Source organism: Bombus fervidus, chromosome 3 (assembly GCF_041682495.2).
Source record: "Bombus fervidus isolate BK054 chromosome 3, iyBomFerv1, whole genome shotgun sequence".
NCBI lineage: Eukaryota > Metazoa > Arthropoda > Insecta > Hymenoptera > Apidae > Bombus > Bombus fervidus.
In genome coordinates, this window is record NC_091519.1 from 15,594,305 (window position 1) to 15,615,273 (window position 20,969).

The window sequence follows — 20,969 nt, forward strand, 5'->3', positions numbered from 1 at the left end:
TCAAAGGATCTCTGCTGTTCGTAACTCGCTAAATAAACTAAATGTTCGCAGCGACTGATACGGAAGCTAGAGCCCAGCTTTCGCGTGTCCACTGCACCTCAGCAAACGGAAGTTCGCTCTTCGCCGCGAATATCTCGGCCAACAGGTGTTGTATCTTCTTAAAAGAGTCCTCGGCTGTTTGTAGATCAGCGCGAGGATCTACTTCTAGATCGTAATCCATGGACGTGATCGTTGCATCGATCGAACATCAGGATTCATCGAGATCATCGAATACAATGCTCATAGATCATGGTTCTCTTCGCTAACCATAGCTTTCTTCCTTTTATTCGAGCATGTCAAATCGTTGATGTCCTTCGACTGTATGGTCCTCAATCCATAACGAACGATTTATATCAGAGTTCTTGAAACATTCCGCCCAAATAAAGGATGCCCAGCGTAACAGAGAACTATGTCTACTTCTTTGAAACTTCGAATGATTTCTCTAAGATCCAATCCCAATTTTGTTCAAGACAGATCCCGTTTGGATTCAAGATTCGCGTCGCAATGCGTCATGCAAAGCTTTGAACATCCTGACTCTGTCCATGATTCGCGACTCTCTGCTTCTTCCGTCTTCGCCTTACATGCAGCTTCTCGCTCGAGTTCTCCTTTCTTCGACGAAGTGGCTCGGTCGTGTGTGCGCCATCTCAAAAGGACACGCTAATTACAAACGCTTACGAACCGATTTTAATGCATCCTAGGGTGGCGCTGAGCGTTTCATTGAAAAATTCAGAAACGAAAGGAGCCATCGATCGATCCTATGGATCGTGTTTCATCCTCTTGCGAACACGGTTCTCCTCATCCACAATTCCGCTTCAGCAGGTACAAGGTAAACTGGAGTACTCGCGAAGTACTCTGAAACGCTTCTTTTCGCTTCTCAAATTTACCGATGGAGAAACCGTGTAAAATATATATGTATACATACATATAAATACACACAAACATATATATGTATGTGTGTATATATATATATACATATTACACATGATTATTCATGGAATAATTGGTCGAATGCGTTGGACGAAGAAGCAATCGATCCTGGTCACCTTTCTCCCGTGTTAATCGATCGTTGGAAACGCGCCACAGCGGCCGTGTTTTACATGTGTACATGTACATTAATGATAGAAGCGTGTAAAATCTAAAAAGAAAAGAAAATAAAAGAAGACTGGCCCGTCTTTTCGACCCTCCCTTACAAACTACGTATACGTCCTCCTTTTCTTTCGTCTTTTTCTTCTCTAGTTGACCAAACTCCAATCCCTCGAAACTGATTCACCTTCTTCTTTTCTCTTCTTCTTCCTCTTCTTCTCCTGTGTATCGATCCTTTCACTGTGCTCTTCGTATCGTGCGCCTTTGTATTTCGGTAAATTTTTTTCTTCCTAGGCTCCCTCTCGTATGTATACAGCGGTATGTATAATATATATTTATAGATATCTATATACATACACGTGTCTATGTATATACATATCAGCTAGTCGAAAATTGAGGCTTCAGCGCTCGGCAGTCTATTGTCTCTCTTGGCTCTTCTTCTTCTCCTTTCTTCCTATCTTCTTTCTCCGAATTCGCTTTTCTCTCTTTTCTTCGCCCTTTTCCCAGCCTGTTTCCTCTTCCTCGTTCCATCCTTGTCTCACTTTGTCCCCACCTCTTTTCCTCGTCCTTTCTCACTCTTCTTCTTCAGGCTGTCGAAAATTCTTCAATATCTGTCTTCCAGCGAAGCGAATACTCGGCCGCGCGTTCGTCATCAGCTTTCGCGATTTCGGAGAAGATTTTTATTCCCACTGGTGAGGAGAGGGTGGCAATTCCGAGGGATGAGCCACCGTGGAGCTGCAAGTCGTACGAACAGATCATTAGTGCTTGTCATTTTAAAGAAAACAAGTCTTTTTTTATGTTTTTTTTTTTTTGTTCGTTCGTTTTATCTTTTTTATTTCGTACTTTTTCTTTTTATCGTTCATGTGCTTTTTTTCGATAGTTACTCGGGGGTGTGTATATTCTCTCAAGTGAGACTTGCGGGAGAAACAGGGGTGTGTAGCTACATTTTCAAATCTCCGGCTATCTGTGCCGTGTTCCGAACGAAACACGCCGGACTAGGGACTTGGTAAAACGAGGAAAAAACAGCGTTTTCTTTATAAACATCGTTATAAACATCTTCTTCGTCCTCTTCGTGCATTTTAGAGCAGCTTTACTAAGCCCCACAGTCAAGGGTATCTTCGAGCCAAGATCAACGAGTCGTGTCCACGAATTCTTTTTATCCTCTGCAACTTTGACAACACAACACTAATTATAACATACAGTTTCACATTTACGTTCCAGATCTCGTTTCGAATTCGATCGATCCGATTTACTGCGATTCATCTACGCGGTTGATAATGTTAAAACCGACTACGTGTATCGATGGCTCGACGATACCCTCACGCGCAGAGATTTGAACACTAAGATCGGTACACGACGAAAGTGCAAAGTGCTCCTCGCTATTAGAAAGGATTTTTCTTTTTACGTGGGCAATCGTCGAAAGCATTCGTTCAAACGGCACTTCGAGTTTCGTCGGCTAAACAATCGGACAAAGGGATGACATATGGTGGTAAAAAGGGATGGGGGGCAGCATATCGTCAACGAGTGGCAGCAGTGCGTCTCGAAAGTGTCGAAATACAATCGGTGAGAGGATGTAACAACGTAAAAACTCAACTAGAGTTACGGTAGATCGTATAGTGGTGTGATGAAAAAAAAAAAAAAGGAAATGATACAAAATAAAAGTAAAAAAAATGAAAAGAACAAAAAAAGAGAAAACGGATTCGCAACGATTGACCCGAAGAAAGGGATTTTTACGAAAACAAAAGAATCGACTCTCGAAATCTTTGAGAATTCGTAGTTCTTCTAGAAAATGAAATAACTACGGGGTTCGTAGACTATATTTTCATTTTTCTACCGTGTGTCTCGAGCGTGTATCATACTGCTTTACTTCTACGAATTACGTATGCGTTAATTAATGTCGTTTTTATGTACTGTATTACTCGATGAATGAACGGAACAAGTGCGAACACGGTCGAATAAATTCGCTATGGTAGCTATGGCTCCAAAACTACCAGCGGACCGCGTCGTTCATCGACTTCTCGATACTCTCGACCGAGGAAACGCTCTGCGTTCTCGTGACGATCGATTCGAAGAGTCGCGTGGACATTTCGTATCGGATAAATCGTTCTTTGTCACGCTCTTTTTCTCAACTTCTGTCATCGGAACTGTATCGTAACGCGCGAGCGGCGTTTGAATTTCTCACTGTGTAAACTTTGATTGTTACTTTCGCAATCGTTTCAGTCCGTGAACAAGATATCCAAATAGTTCGCGAGACTCGACTCTTCAAATTTTACGTTGCCGGGAAGACAACGGATAAAAGGGAGATGCAACCGACAGGTCTGGAGTTGAACAACAAAATAAAAACGCTTCATCTGATTTCCATGCAGCTGTCAGCATGTGTGACAGCCGGCCGTTAATCACGATTCTATATCGTTATTCTTTTTCTTCTTCGATACTTCGCACGAGACTCTCACAAGCCAAATTAATCAACTTCGCTGTTTCTAAATTTCTCTATTTCGTTACAACAAATACTCGATTAATACTTCATTCTTGAAAGTCAATACTAGCTCCTACAAGTTCATTTATCAAGAGGAACGTTTAACCGTACAATTATATGGATTTATGAAATATTTTAATACACAGGAATATACAGAGTGCACGTAATATGCAAAACCATATAATATTTTTCAAGTTACTATACTTCTCGGTATAACATTTAAACGGTGAAAAACAAATTTCATAGTAGTATGACTTTGCGTAAGGATCCACAATCTAAAGATGGTGTAAATAATATAAAATTAAAAGAGAAAAGTGATAACAAAGATTTTGCAACCTCGTTACCTTTCTCTGTTTTTCAATGTATGTGGCAGTTGATCAATGTGGCTTCTAAATGGCTCATACATTCTCACTAAGATTCTCGAAGATATCTCTTTTCTTTTCTATTATTTCGACGTCTCTCTTTTTAGCTCTCTTTACCCATTTGTCTCGTCCGTTCCTTGCAACGTCTCCCCTTCTCGTATCCGTCGTTTTTTTAGCCACCCTTTAAGCCCGCTTGCAACTTTCTCGCCCGGTTCCTCCCTCTCGATACGCGCGCCTCTAATTTCTGTCTCTGTCACCGGCCTTTCGCTTTGCTTTGCCAAGCTCGCGGGAAAAGTCAGTCGTGAAAATAGCACGGAAACAAAAGCGGTCAAAAAGGGAATACGCTACTATTTTTTTTTTTCTTTCGTTTCTTTGTTTCTCGAATTCACCCCCGCCCACAACTTTTTCGTCTCGTCTCGAAATCGGTGGATCTTCGACCTCCACTGCGTCGAAATTTATTTCTAGGCTTTGAAAAAATGATCTCGAATTGTCGCTTTCTCCGCGGCCGACAGGATAAAAGCAACGCCGCGCGTGTCAGGCCGCACCTCGTTTGCACGCGAACGTTTTTCGCGTTATTCCGCTCACCCCCCTCTGCCACAAAATTTCGTGGAAAACGTGGCTCCCATTAATTTTCAAGTATACACGCGATGAAAGAAGGCAATGCTGAGGGAACTTGGCTGCTTTTTTTGTTTGTTTTTTGATGTTTGATATTATTTAGTATTTTATTTTATTTATTATCATTGTTTTTAATAATACTATAATACTCTTGGATCTGTTTTCTTCCATAAAAATTATCCTAATGTTGTGAATTCTAAAAAAATTACGTGATAATTCTAAGATTCATCATTAGACTGCGACTATTAGATATTTCAATATTTTAGACACTTTCGTATATCACGTATTTTGAGTATTTCTGCAGCTTCGAGTTTCCCATAAATGTAAAAACTTGCAGTCTACTAATTACCGACATCTCTTCTCTTCGCTATCCGATATTTTGTTGGCCCAATTGTTAAAACTATTAAAAGCTGGTGAATTGAAATTTTGCTCGCAGCTTAAATATTTCGAAAACTATTAAGAAGGATTAAGAATATAATAATGATATGAACGTGATAAAATTCAAACGACGAATTTGCAAGAAAAGTAAATTATAAACGGAGGACGCTTAGAGATTGGTCGAGCAAACTTTCGAAAAAGTGGATGATTTAGCAAAGTTTCCTTGGTTAACTGGAACCGCGGTACACGTAGCTCTCTTGGCAAAGCAAATCCGAGGGTCGACAAAATTTCCGCCGAAACCCATGTCGCGTCCCGGACTTGGCGAAATGACAGTAATGGCTTCGCGGGTCTCCTGCTTCTTAGTTTAGTATCACGTGCACGCGTACAGTTTGCGCGGCCTCCGCGATACACAAAAATTCTGTTTTTCATCTTCGCAACATTTCTACCATTGTACCGCGCAATCTACGCAAAATAGAACGGAGATCAAGAAAAAAAAAAAAAAATCATACACACAACGTACAAAAAACAAAAACGATGGACAAAATCAATGCAAAAAAAGACAATTTCTACATTGTGGGTAACGCTGCGGAGAGAGTTTGATCGAGAAGAAAAAGTCACGGAAGATACTGATATTTCAAAAAATCATTTTTCTTCCCCTTTTTTCAATACCCGAATGTTTTGCAAAAAAAAAAAAAAAAAAAAGAAAAAGAAAAAACACGTAGTTTTGTTGAAAAATATTCAAATCGACTCGAAGATTACGGTCATTGTGCCAACAGCCAGATCACGCCAGGACTTCCAGTCGAAAATTGGTAATTTAAAAGAACTATGGATTTCAAGGATATCAACGAGGATCATTATTAGATCGATCAGGAATATTTTTCTACTCTCCTACTGTTTCGATACTATCGAGCAATGTATTGAAGTATTCTCAAGGAAAATATTACGCTATTTCGTGGAATTACTTTTCTAGGATAAAATTGATATTGAGGAAGTTGATTTAGAGGAGAGAATGATGGCAGATGATCTCGATCTACCCAGGTGCATCACGAAAGAGAGTTTCGTTTCCCGTGTCGTTTCTCTTCGTCCCGTTCATCAGATTCTCAATGAATCGCGACGCGATCCGTTCAATCGCTTTATTTATTTATTTTTCGAATTCTTTTCTCTCCTCGGGCCCGTTTCTTTCAACTGAAGGCTGCATGGTTGATCAGGCCTTTTTACACTCCTCGTGTCCAACAAAGCGCTCTTTTCAGCCGTTCTCTCTCAGCGTTATTTACAAGTACCACTTTCACAGCGACTCACGATCAAAAACGTAAAAACGCACCAGCGACCAGCCACTTAAATATAATTAAATATAAACATGGATGTGTGACACGTTCCTTTACGATCGATAGACATTTTAAACAATTACGTGCTTACATAGTTTCGCGACTATTCATATTCTATATGATAATAACATAATGTAATATAATTATAGAATTACATAGGACAATTCTCATAATGAGTCGTTAACATACATTCGTCCTTTTCTAATTTATCTTATTAATTTTATATTATAATATATAATATAATACAACGTAATAATATTAAAGTACGTGTTCCTCGAAGATCGTCGAGCTAAGTTCAGAAACACAACGTTTAATCTTATCTGTTAATATTTGAACGATTACATGGAAGGAATGTCATCGTTTGAGATTTTCTACGCGTATCCTTCCGACCCGATTTAAAGCTTTCGTTAATTGCTCGTACGCCAAACTGTCGTTAATTAGCGGAGCTCGTCGCGTTCCTACGACGGAACGTCGACGAAAGGCGGTTGAATTCCTCCTCGGGGAGGCATCCGCGCCTCTTTATCTTTATCGCGGTATTTAGAAGTGGAGGCGTCGAGTGTCGCCCTGCTATGTATAACTGGTTACTCTAAGAGGCCATTTAAACGTCTGAAAAAAAACGTTGTACGCACGCACCAGGGAACGTGAAGAATTCCCTCTCGAAGAAGGGAGAAGACATCGCTTTTTGCACTTCGTTTCCTATTACTTTCCTCGAATTTCTTAATAAGCAATTTCGTGCTGTCGATCCTTTCGCAAATATAATTTAACGCTAGAATCGTTGAAAGATGAAAGGTATTTGGAAAACAGATTTATTCATACGATTTGCTAAAAATTCATATCGAAGATCGCGTAAAGTTTCGATGGAAAATTAACAATTTGTTAATTTGTCGATTTATATTAAATTCCTGAACTTTGAGTACTAACGTTCGATCTCTGAGCTGTGGCCATTAATCTTAAATTTCCGTGAAAAGGTAAATTTCGATAGAAAACTTATTAAATAGATCGTTATTATATTTTACTAAAATCAATTTATTTCTTTCCTACAGCATCGCTTTCAAGTAGCATGCAAATGTTCCCACCGGTCATATGGGCAATATTTTATTAAATTAATGTTCAATAAAGGCTGCACTCTCTATAAACGTGAATATATTTTCACATTACTCACACGCGTGACTCTAATTACAGGGAAAAATAATTTCCACCGCCTATGAAAAGGTTAATTCCATTTCTTTGAAAGTAAACGTTAACGTGGTTTAAACGCGTTGGAAATCGGGAGCGAGTCGATCGATCGATCGACCGATCGATAAAATTAGCAAATCTTCGAGGAACAGGCCAATAGGGAAGAGAGCAAACTGAATTATAGGAGATTTACGATTCCAAGTAGCCAGCGAAGGCTTCTCGAATCGTGTCAGGCGCGGATCGGAAGTCGGTCGAGCGGAGCTGGTCGCTGGCGTGCATCCGGCAACGTGTGTCTCACGAGGATCCACCATACATATATATATGTATATATATATACACACATATATAGATATACATATACATAATACACCTACGTATTAACCTGCTATTCGACTACATTCCTTAAACTCACTTCATCAACATATATATATATATATATGTATATATACATATATATACATTTGCATATTTTTATATACACAGTATCAATCATACAGAAGTCTCTATGTAATTAAAAGAAGAAAGAAAAGAGAAAAGAAAGTATACGTAAGAAGCAAGGCGAGAGTTAAACAGTACGACGAATATAATATTATACTATATAACGATACGTTGATCAAGGAGGATGGAACGAAAAACTAACGAAGAAAAACTAACGAGTAAGAAGAAATATACAGTAGAAGAAACAAGAAAATGGAGGACGAAATGGTCGTAATTGGGAAACAAAAGACGAATAGATATATGATAATAAGTAAGAAACAGAAAATGCAAAAAAGATATGCTTGGTAAAATGGTTTGTTCAAGTACCTCAGCGAGCGAGGTCACGCCGCCTAGAGCTGACTCTCTGTTCGTTCGGTTCGTTCAGGAGGAGACGTAACACGATTGGTAGTAGTAGTGGTAGTAGTAGTGGTAGTAGCGGTAGTAGTAGTAGTGGTAGACGATAGCGGTAGTAGTCGATAGTAGCTGACAGTGGTAGATAGCTGATTCGGTACTGGTAGTGGTAGTAACGTGTACGTATACGCGGCGTAGGGCGCTGGGTCGGCGATCGGCTTGCTCTAACTTGACGGCAGTAAGCAACACGAGAAATAATGTTACACACTTCAAGATCACATATGAAAAGAAAGAATGAATTTTTTTTCTAACTTTTTCTTTTTTTTTTTTTTATTCGTTCATTTTTACTTTCTTAAGGGACTAGGGTATTAATTGCATCTATCGTAACTTCTAAGCACGTTACAAGTCTTTCTTTTCGACCCTTTTTTACATTTGACTTTGACGACCCTTTTGTTTTTCTCATGGTACCCTCTTTTATCTTAAAATTTCGTTCTTACTTTCTTTTTCTCTGTGTCTTTTGTAGAATTACGGTGAGAGCAGGGGTGGGTTTAACTCCATTTTTTCGTATTTTCTTCTTCCGCTCGACATTTCTTTCTTTCTCTACGTATCGCGACAGAAGGCGACGATAATGTGTTCGATCCTTTTATCGATACTTTCACGGCATAGAACGTATACATGGCTACATCTGCGTATATATATATATACACAAATACATATGTACATATATACACAGCAAAAATAAAAAATTATGACAGGAAGACAACGCGACAAAACGCGGGGGTTAATTTCTTAATCGTTTCCCAGTACTAACGAAAGCAGTGGAAGAACCGGCCGGAGTTTTTGGTTGGTTACCGAGGGCCAAAACGGCAAAAGGACGTCGACGAGGAAGGGTCGTCGAGGGACAAAAGATCGTTCTCTCCTGGCTCGTTTCGATCGTTTCGCCTCGACCCTCTCTCTCTCTCCACCCCTTTACCATCCCTTCACCACCCCATCAGCTCTCTTTTTCCGCTCTTTCTTCTCTCTTTCTCATTCTTCACGGTTTTTAATTTCCGTCTACGATACGCCCTTGTGCCCGCTCCGCTGCCTTTTTTCTCTTCTTCTTTCATTCTTTCCTTCTTTATCTTTTGTCCTCTTTTCCTTTCCACTTCCTTTTTTTTTTTTTTTGCCTTTTATTTTAATCCGGCTTGTTCTTACCGCATCGACTTCGACAGGTGGGGGAGGGAAGGCAACACACGGTGTATAAACGGGTGTGTGCCCCTCTGCGAACCCTTTCTCTGCTCTTTTCCACGCGCACACGCCTCTCCCCCTGCCCGCCTACCCACCCAACCTCCCTCGATCCTCTGCATTCACTTGTTTATTCAATTATTTTCTCTGTTTCCTTTCTAACCCTGCGCGAAATTCGAATTGGTCTTGGCTTTTTAATATAATTGGTCGTTCAAAGGAGAAAGGATTCGGTGGACACTGATGATATCGAGGGTGGGGAAAAATTCAGTGAAAGGAGGCTCTTCGATTCTCGAGGACCCGGTCTCCTCGTTCTTATCTTAAATCTTTCCCTATTAACCAAACCGAAACTTGGTATTCCTTTTCTCCTATATCCTAACCAACATAGAGTCGTACCCTGCTTTCTTTATATTTTCTTTTGTTATAATCGATCGTTTTATAATCTGGACGATTCGCCACCTACGGCTTACCTTGCGAAGCTCTTGAACGCCGCGGACTGCGGATTTATGCAGAGCGGCACGCGCGACGTGTTCAGCTGTTCCGCTATAAATTTGTGCATTTCCTCTGAAACAGACAACGTCGGATCGTCGAGTGAATTCTGGGTTCTGTGTCTCGACAGTCCTGGAAATTAGGAAGGCGAATACGGAGGTTCTTGTTTCGCTCAAGGGACCACGTCGTTTCTCGCGAACCTTTCAGGGTGTACAATCGATGGGGACGTCGATCGAACATTTTACGCTTTATTGCGCGTTGTCACGCGCACAGTTTACTCGTGCTGTGACACGTGCCTGGAAATATCTCGTTGGCGAATGATGATATCGACGAATCGAACAGTCGAAATTGCGAACGATGTATGCACGTGAATAAAAGCTTCGTTTAGTTCTTCAACTCCTCAATTCGATAGAAGAAGAGGCAGAATTTAATGGACACGCTTTTATAGCTTTCTTAGTTACTTTTCTTTCCGTATTCGTGGTTCTATAGAAGTTTATGAAAGTTCTTTCATAAGTCCTACATCAATTTACAACTGGAATTTTTCTGAAACGATTCGATTTATCGAAAATTTGTTCTTACATTTGCGTTTCTGTAGAACATATCCGACCTTCTTTGCAATTACAAAATATCCTTCGCAATAGAATTCTCATATCTACGATATGTTTCTAAATATTCCATATATGGACGACTACAATTAGGATAATATGACGAGCATAAATAATACTCAATGTTAAATGTAACAAAAATATCCTCGATAATAGCGATAAACCGTGGAACCAGCTCCTCGTGTGCGGACGATAATAAAAAATAAAATACAACATTACAAACTTTCCAGAAAGCGTTCTGGCATCCAACCATCGAGAATTTCTTTGTTCGTAGCTATACGATTCGCGCGTTTCGTCTTACGACACCTTTCTTGGACACGTGCAGTCGTCCGCGACTATTCCAGTCGGGACAACTCGACAAACGCGATTACTCGTTACGAGCATCGCATGCCTGTCGTATGACAAATTCGAATGCGAAATCAAACGCGTTAGACGCGCCGTCTATGATAATTGTACGAGTTTATTATGTGGCGCGAGCTCAATAGGCGTAATTTAATGCGAATTCGTGCCTCTGTTGGCGTTTATAGATCGAACAAAGGCGCTATATTTTAAAAACTGCACAGTAGCATGTATCCAAGCGGGAATTTTTTATGCGACCATATAAATCTAATATACAATTGTACGTTTTATTTTACGCACGTATTACGCAGATCAAATTTATAACAATGTAAGATTACGGAAGATCTAGGAGATTTTTAAACGAGGCAAAGAGGAGATCCCTTTTTCGTGGATTTAAAATTCGATGGAATGTGAAAATTGCTCGTAAAGCTATAGAACAATTTAGAGATTAAAAACATTTGAGAATTCACAAAAGAAATTCGATCTCGTGCATTGTATATCTATCTAAACACGACAAAGATGAAGCATATTTCTAACAAACTTAAAAACAAAAGAAGTTTTATAAAACGGCCGAGTATAAAGTCTACGGAGGATATTTGTCATCGATGCAAGTACGGCAAGGATAAATACGTATACCTGTAACTAATTTGAACGTCAATTGCGAGTTTAATTTCATATTACAAGCTTGCTAGAAGATTTCTGAATACAAATTACACGTACCATATCATTTTCCATCCGACACCATGTTAAAACGATAAATGCAAATGGCAACGCGTAGAATAATAGAAAGACTCATAAAGTAAGAGATTAAGGAGAAATTTAAATATTAAATATCAGAGTCTTAAGCACCCTAAGACATCTGGAAAATAAGTTTCTCGAAGGGGATATACAATTCACGCCGAAGCAGCCCCTTCAGTCAGCCTAACGAACGAATGGCGTGCAATTTTTAACCGCGATATTAGACCCAGTTTCTCCGACGATTACTTTGGAAGAAAGTCGGCTGCGATAACTAGTCGGACCCCCACTGATAAACGATGATTTATCGTGGTCGTATTCGCGAACGCACGCAACAGTCTATCGCATCGTTGTTCCGCGTACGGTTCCAGCCACGTGTCCAAGACGTTTACTATTAATAATCCAGCGTGAGTCACACCGATGCATTTTTCTCTCCAGCTGAAAACCCGCGATTAATACGGTGTCGTGTCGCGCGAGCTGCTCGGAAAATCCACCCTTTCGATAATAATTCTTCGCTCGTTTCCGCGCTTTATTAGCAATCGTTGAGAGTACCTCGTTATCGGACCACGAATACGCTTATCAGTTATACGATTCACTATAGCGCAAAATTGAATCGATATCGTCCATAAAATTCTACACTCACGTAACGATTGGTACTAATACAAGTTACTAGTATTCATAAATTCGGCGATCATATAATACGTAGGAAGGAATTGCAATTAATTTTTCTTATTTATTATCTAATTTAAACGTGACGCGTGAATCAGAAGTGAAAGCTGAATCCGACACTAAAAACTACGACCCTAAAAATGAGTGTACGAGGGCGTCGAGTAATTTGGAACGTTCGTTCGTTCGATGGGTGGATGCAACTATCTGGAAATCGTGGAATTCTATGTGGAAAACTCACGAGCTTCGTGGGTTACGGTACGGTTTATTAGCACCCTTCGAGAAATCGATTCGCGTTATTGAATCTCTGTTAGCCTGCGGCGTAAAGTTTCTTCGCTCGATGGTTGGTCCAAAGTTGCCGAACGGTGGGAAAATAAATTTGTTTTTCTGTTTTACGGAGGAGCTTGGTATCGGGAGTTTTAGGTGGCTATTCGTTCCGATTTTCTAGTTTACTTCGATGGCGATAGAGAGCGTATTAGATAGTTGGCGAAAGATTTCTATAAAATCATCATCGAGCGAAGAAACAGACCTCAGAGCTGATAGAATAGGACACACTCTTTTCTAGAAAATATCAAAATACCGACTATGAAAATCTACTTTTAGCGATATTTTCTGCCAAAATCGGACAGTTTCCTGTCTACCGATTGTTCCTGGCGTGGCAGCTTTTCAACTACATCCCTCAGATACTGCGTCTCGTGAATCCGATATAATCTAGGTCGCTCTTCTTATGTTCGATCATGTTCCGATTTTCGTGATCTTTTATCCGTTATTATAAAAAATCATCATTCGCCAATCGACATATTCCCAGGAAAAAGCTTCGTGTATCGTGTTCAACGACGAAATCAGCATGAAAAGAAAATTATATTCGTTAGAATCATTAGGTTGGTGCATATGAAATTTTCTTTTCCATTTTCAAATTTTAATTCTACGTAGTCTCTATAAAATATCATACACAGTTAATGAAATAATAATCGATGAAGAAATATCACACGTTTAATAAAAATGTTCATGCGTTTCGATTTCTATCATAAAGTTCCTTAACACACCGAGTAAACGTTTTTTCTCTGATTCCATATCTTAATACGAAAATTTAACGCTGTCAACATGTCAAAATCGAACTTGCAAGAAACAAAAGTTCGTACACGCCAACCTAATAAACTCCGGCTTGAGCTTAACGTAAAATCTGTGTAAAAATCATTCGATATCAAAGTATCGTTTTTTAAAGTACACGTTCTTCGATCTGTACGATTCTTACCTTTCACCTGCTGCACGGTGGTGAGTTTCCGTTCCCAGAGATCGTCGAACGGATGAGACGTGGCCGGCTCGAAGTCCCCCGTGTACTGTCTCAAGCCTCCGCTGGTCGTGTAACAGCACGTGCACATGCACGAATGATATCTCAGTCTCCCCTCGTCCAGATAAGGATGCGCCAGTGCATCCACCACGGTGATCCTCTTGTCCTGCGAGAAGTTCGTGAACGGGGTCAACGAACGATCGATACACGACGCGAAGCCCGCCTCTCGAAAACGATCGATCTCGGCCGACTCCGGCTATTTACGGGGACAGTTAACCGTGTTAATCTCCCAAGAGGTAGGAAAAACCAGAGTTCCAACACGGTTAGGGACGAAAACGAATTTGTAGCCACTGTTCGAACGGATTGCTCGACTAAGATCGCTAACTAATTACCGGTTAATCGTTAATAAGTTTGTACGTCATCGTTATTTCCAGATTAGGACACGTAGATTGGTTTTAGATTATAAAAATAGGAATAGTAGGTTTTAGAAAAGAAAGAAGAGATTTTTCTTCGTTAACACTAGAACTACCACACCAGTTAAATTGAATGGTTTTACAATTTTATTTTAAAATTCCTACTTCACGTTATATTTTTTTTTTTCGCAATGATGTAGTGACTTTTGCAACGATAACTAAAAGAATAATATAATGAATTTTATTTCGTTTTTTATGTATTCAAACTCAAAATAATTTTGTATCAAGGCTACTTCTACCAATACCAGTCAAAAATTACTGGTACTTGTCAAAGTGTAAAAGGATTCTGTAATCTGTTTATCGAACTCCAACTAACCAGTTTCCACGTTCTGTACAACTTGCCATAGGTTTTTAAAATGTTTGCTGCGTATCGTTCGATATGACGATATCAGTTATCAGGAAAATTCCGGATCGATCGCTAGATCGCTAAATGCTAACACTAGAAATATCGCAGCAGTCAGTATGAATTTTACAAATGTACAATTTTATAAATGTATCAACCGTCGTTTAGGGATAATGGTCCCTGATGGATTAATAATACCAAAAATGTACTACATAACATGGAATTCCTTCTCTAAGAAAGTAACAAATCAATAAATATAAAAATATTTCATTATTTGGACTGATTTTGGTACGAATAGCTTCGTGTTAACTATCGGTAGTTCTAGTGTTAAAGAAAGGGAGAATCTTTTCATTGATTTGAAAATATCTACGAAATGGAAATTTCTCGTCTGTTAATTTATTCGATTACGGATATTTATTTGCGAATTTACCGTTGTGGGCTCAACCGAAGAAATAGAATAATTTTTGCGCGGAAACAAAATCTTACGTTGAGAAATTCCTTGTCCTTAGTTCCAGTTCTTTTGTTAATTCACCCTTCTCACTTTGAAACACGCTCTACGTAACAAAGTCCTTCGCGAATCCAAACTAAGAACCTCAGAGTTAACATATTTCTTCTGCCGCCTTCAACTTTCATCTTTATTCCGTTTCGTTTCTTTCCATTCGAGAAACTTCAGATTCTAACGAAGCCCCGACGAAACCAGGCTTCCCTGTTGTTTCTTAAACAACGACGATCTAAAATTACGGAAAAGTATCGGAGCAACGCAGTAGAAAGAACGAAAATCCATGAAAAGTTTCGCGAATAGTAATAGCCCCGCAGTTTTAGTTTTACGAACGATGAATCAACAGTTTCACGAGAGAAACGGATTTAACGCCTTCTGCAAGCTACGTTGGAACTTCATTTCGATTATTCATGCCGCCATTTTATTCTCCGTTTGTTACTGAAAATGGCCACTCGAGTGGCCATTAATTCAATCCGTTCTGAGCGCTTGATGTCTTAACATTAACCGCGTTAAAACGATCGTATGGTTTTCTAAAAGTTATGCGTGTCGTACGAACGATCGAAACGTAAACGAGAGTTCGAGGACGAGATTCAGGAAAGTAGGCTGCGTTGGCGTATTCCCGTGCTTTAATAACTACTCGACAACCTACAAAGGCGGCTCCGATCTCGTTCGAACGAAGCCAATAACTGCCGAGATTCTGGCGTGTTGGTTTTACCGAAATCCTGACGAATGTGCCGGCTGCCCGTTGTAAAAGCTACGTGTTTCGACCTACACTCTCGTTCACAAGTATTTTTAATATTTTACATTGCGCGAAATTGACGGTGTTTTCGCATCCGCCTAAAGAAAAATTTGAAAAAAAAAAAAGAAAGTTGAAAGGCGATCGATAATTTTTATCTCGTTCAACAATTATACAATACACGTTTTTAGCGCGTGTGAGAACATCGAGTATCGTAGAACGTTTATGAACCGGAGTGTACACGATTTCTTCTGACTTTTTCGTTTCTTCTCTTTTCGCGTCTCTCCTCCTTTTTAAGCTGGACAGTCGACAGTGAAGATTTTATCGTAATTTAAGACTTTCGTATTATACAAACACGACGTTCGCGAGAATTTTACTATGTCGCGGTCGTCGCTCGAAATATTTTTTATGAACTGCCACGCGAAACTTTCCACGGTCTTTTATTCTTCGATATCGTTACGTTTCTTATTTTGTTAATCGAAAAGGTTGGTTGCAATTCGTTCGATGTACAGTTCCGTGAACCGTTGGTAGTTTCTCGAATGGAACGATGACGGAGTTCGATGACTTATCGCGTCGCCACGGATGTTGATAAGGGCACATCCTCGCTCGCAACTTGCACGTCTCTCTTGGTAAACACAACTACGAGTTTCAGAGTCGATCTATCATGCAGCATGGTAGTAGCTAGCATAGTTGTTGCAAAGAAGTTGACCAACTTTCGCAGTTCCTCGCCCAAGTTTCTTCGCAACCGGTATATCGATTATCATTTTTAACGACAGATTCATTCGTTCGAAGAAAGTCTGTCGTATTTATCGAGTACAAGTGTTAACAAAAATGTACTTGCAACTTCCAGTCGTGTTTAGTGCTGTTTCCTTATAAAGTTGTACACCTATACGAGCAAGCTTTATATTCGATATATTCTATGGTATACTCGAAATTGCAATCATATAAATTGCAATTCTATAAAGTCGCCACATTATATCACGAACGAAGGAAGATCCGTAGATATCCGTAACGATAGCTGAGTGCGATGAAACTTACGGGATCGAAGACTAGCATCTGGCAGAGCAAATGGACAGCCTCGTGCGTCGCCTGGCTGCTAAGGGTGTAGAGGGCCGTCAACGAGGGTGGCTTTGGTACGCGCCTCAGCATGTGAGTTCTCGCACCCTCGCACGCGAACCTCATGTCCTCGAGGGTCGGTGTACCCAGCAATTCTGTGATCAGTTCCAGCTGCAAAGCGAATGAAAATGTTTTCGATTTTAGAACCTGATCTTCTCCTTCCTTCGTCACTTTCACTCCGGCCACAGAAACTTTGCACGTATCGAAAGGAAATAAATCGTTTATACTCGGAGAAGAGGCAAGATTCCCCCGCCATTTGTCGTCGTAGAACTTTGTCGATGATGATCGTTGGTGGATGAACATACTTTTACCTGACGGATCACTCCATTTTCGTAGAGTTTCGTCGCAAAGTACAATAGTAAAGGATGAAGGAAATTACGATTATTGCTTGCGTTATGGAATTAACTTATTCGCATAGAATTACAAGAGAAATTGATGATTCACGAGCGAAATTGAAACGTACACCTGTGACACGGATATTTGCGTGTATTTGCATGAGAAATGCGTTCGATCTTCGAACGAAATGTCATCGAAGGAAACGAAATTCGCTAATTGATGGTAAAAGGACTAACCTGTTGCACAGGACTTTGTGCCTGAAAAAGTATCCGCCGACGAAGGAGCTCGCCAAAAATGCAACCGACACTCCAAACGTCCACGGCTGCGGTATAGTGTCGCGCTCCCATCAGGATTTCCGGTGCACGATAATACTGCGTCACCACTTCCTGCGTCATGTGCTTGTTCTGATCGGGTTCTTCCACTCGAGCCAAACCAAAGTCGCAGATCTGCTCGCGAATAAGATTTATAATTTTGGCGTTATCAAATCCGTAGAAAGATCGATGGTTTCCCTTATTTTCTCGTTTATTATCTTTTTACGTCGATAGCGAAGAAGTTTGCAAGATTTAGCCCCAGCTTAATTACTTTGCTTCTGTCAGTTTACTTACCTTTAGTACGCAATTGCTGTTCACGAGTAAGTTCCCTGGTTTTATGTCCCTGTGCAGAATTCTGGCTGAATGAAGGTATTTGAGGCCTGAAACAAAAACAGATTATACTTAGTACGAGAATTCGACAATTCTTAAGTTCGCGAGTTTTTAAGTTCGCAGGTTGCCAAATCTCAAACTTTCTACATTCGTGGATTTGAAAATTCAGACATCTTGTAAACTTCCTGATCGTTAAATCGTGAAACTTTTCAACTTCTACTTCAGAATCGCAAGTCCAGAAATTGTTCAATTCTCAGATCCACGAGTTTTGAAGTTCCCGCATTCTTAGATTCTTACACTTTCTAAATCTCTAAACTCTCAGATCTCGAATTTTCAATTTTCTAGCATTCTGAATTTCCAGTCACTCGGAGTTCTAGGATGCCTAAACGAAGAAGTTAAAAAATTTATAAATTTGTAGATTTACAGATCCACAAGTTTTGAAGTTCCCGCATTCTTAGATTCTTACACTTTCTAAATCTCTAAACTCTCAGATCTCGAATTTTCAATTTTCTAGCATTCTGAATTTCCAGTCACTCGGAGTTCTAGGATGCCTAAACGAAGAAGTTAAAAAATTCGTAAATCTGTAGAATCACAGATCTTAAAACTATGACGTTTCCGTGGTTCTTAATTCTCAAACTTGTAACTGTCAACATGCCAAATTCCCAACTTGCCGAACAACAAACCGATATTTCAAAATGTCGTATTTCGCAACTTTTCAAATTAAATTTCCAATTTCCTAAATCCTGGAACCCCTAAAGTCTAAAATAGGAACCGCCTCTCTCTATATATTTCCAATCCTGTACGGAATTCCTCGCAGCGCGGTAACCAAGCCACGTTCCAAGACAATCAAACTTTCCGACGAGCCATTATCGTTCTAAAACCTGAAAAGACACGGATGTTTCTCATCGAGGAGGCGAAACGCGCGACCTCGATTTTCACAAAATTCCTGCGCCAGGTCGTTAGAGCCTCTTCACTCGACTCGACAAATGCGCATACATTCACCGCAGATTATCCACCGAACGTATCCTCGTGACATACCAATTCGTAAAATTAAACTATTTTCTACTTTCATAGCAAAATGTCGTCATAGTAAAATTTCTTACGTCTGATTATTATCGGTGTATAGTATAAGACAAAATAATTATTATAGTAATATCGAGAGTCTGTCCCCTCGTCGCATAAAATTTCGAGTAAGAGATACGCGCGGGTCTAAAATTTCAAAGTTTCTCTGTTCTAGTTGACCAATCTTCTAACAAATTAGGTTGTCTGAAAAGTTTCTTTCGTTTCATAAGGTGATCATAAATGAGCGATAATAGATGAATAACAATAGATGAATAATAATAGATAAATGGTCAAACCAAATAAAACGTCTACGATATCGACCATGCGCAAGTTTACACCAAGAACGTGTCCATTACAGGTTTAATCAAATTACAATTTCTGTTTTACATTATTTTATTGAATCAGGTATGATCCATTTCGTTCTGTTTCTATTATTATGTTCGTACATAATTCAATAAACTAATATAAAACGAAAAACATTGTATTATTTTCTTATACAACGAAAGAAACTTTTCGGACAACCTAATATAAATTACTTTAATAGATGCTACGAGCGAAGAATGTACAGCAATTCCATTTTAGGAATTTGTATTTATAAATTCTAGAAACGCGATCCCGATAATTTTCATAAATGTCCAATTTTGTATTTTGCATCGAGTTTGAAAATTTCAGTTGGTAAAAGAAACGGCATATCGTGCGTAGCAATTTAGCAATTAGCGATGTGAATGCTATAATGAATGAAATGATATGGAAATGTTTTTTGTAGCCACGGTACTTTTAAATTTACCGGATAAACGACAGCGATATGAGTACAGAGTTCATGGAAACAGGATTATTAACATTTTATTGAACGGAACAAGTGGGACGGTGGGTCGCGTCCCCTAAGTGCTCGTCATCGACGACAAATTGCATCGAATCGCGAAACGTCCTTCGTCGATGGTAATTTCGCACGGTGCGCGCGCCGAAAACCTGTTTTAAATTGAAATCCGGATCGAACAAGAAACCTGTCCTTATTATCAGCGAGAAAAAGGAGAAAAGAAAAAGGATCTTGCGAGGATTCTTCTTCCGACATTTTTATATTCCAGTTTGCTCCGTCTTTTTTCTACCTTAATTTAATCGACTTTGAAAATTAACCCGTTAACGTATAAATTATTCTTCGGTTTGTTAGTATAAAATAATTCGATCTTCCTCGTAATTACAAAAAAAGCGCAATTAGGTACAAAAATAGATAAGAAGTTTAAAGGATGCTCTTATAACGCAACACAAAAAATTACATTGGACACACTGTTTATTTCCTGCAAACGCGATTTCTCTTTCTTCGTTTCTATTTTATTTTAATTCGTGAAAGTATCTCGTAAATTTTCTACTATTTTTTTATTAAAACACTCCGTCCAAATACCTCGGCATAAAATATCTCGAATCTACGAAGATAAATGGTCAAACCGAATAAAAGGTCTACGATATCGACCATGGCCAAGTTTACACCAAGAACGTGTCTATTACAGGTTTAAAAAAAAAAAAAAACGGGAAAAATCAATTTTCATTCGCTATAATATACACCAAACGGAACTTTGAATAACTGATTCTCTAGAAATCAACCATTAACATTACGTTCATCGTATTCGTACTCGAATATCGTGCTCGAACTCACATTCTCACCCTCGTTCGCCATTCTTGGTTCCCCTTAGTCGCGAAACCGCGAGGCGAAACGATATATGTTCAAGGCAGTACCGGGGCTGGGGGTTTGTTATACATAAGCTGGTACGGGGGATTGAAATGGGGGCGCGAGTTGAATACAGGACAGATTACCGGGCCACCCCTCGGAGGGTTTACGAAAAGGGGTGGCAGCTTGACTAACGGACGTCGAGTGTCGCGGAGCTGTGGATAAACGCTCGTGTAATCCCTTCCAAATGGACACGCGTGTCGCTTGCCAAACATTTCATCTCGAGTAACCGTTTCATGGGAGTAATAATTATTTCATTGTCGTTCCGTGGAATATTATTCAATTTCACGGCGCTAGAATATTATTGAATTCCTTTCTCGAGGAGGGGATGGGTGGAATTTTTTTTAGTAAAAATAATTTTAGTTTTTAAACGAAGTTTCGTACTTACTGGCTTCCGCGTTTCCCATTATAT

General features: G+C 39.5%; 1 protein-coding gene across 2 annotated transcripts in view; it reads right to left on the reverse strand.

The window, feature by feature from the left end:
- Window positions 1-525: 525 nt before the first annotated feature.
- The window catches only part of Nmo (serine/threonine-protein kinase nemo), a 220,560-nt gene continuing 200,116 nt past the window's right edge, over window positions 526-20,969 (reverse strand). The window contains exons 5-11 of one of the 2 annotated variants that reach the window (XR_011799488.1): window positions 17,737-17,822; window positions 17,368-17,577; window positions 16,718-16,906; window positions 13,593-13,794; window positions 9,974-10,067; window positions 8,259-8,510; window positions 526-1,857 (exon numbers count right to left, since the gene is read on the reverse strand). Coding sequence is in view for 1 of the 2 variants with exons in the window: in XM_072000477.1 (XP_071856578.1) it covers window positions 1,803-1,857; window positions 9,974-10,067; window positions 13,593-13,794; window positions 16,718-16,906; window positions 17,368-17,577; window positions 17,737-17,822 (836 nt within the window). In the remaining variant the exon portion in view is untranslated. The remainder of the gene's footprint in view (window positions 1,858-8,258; window positions 8,511-9,973; window positions 10,068-13,592; window positions 13,795-16,717; window positions 16,907-17,367; window positions 17,578-17,736; window positions 17,823-20,969) is intronic. The other variant, XM_072000477.1, reaches the window with a different exon arrangement.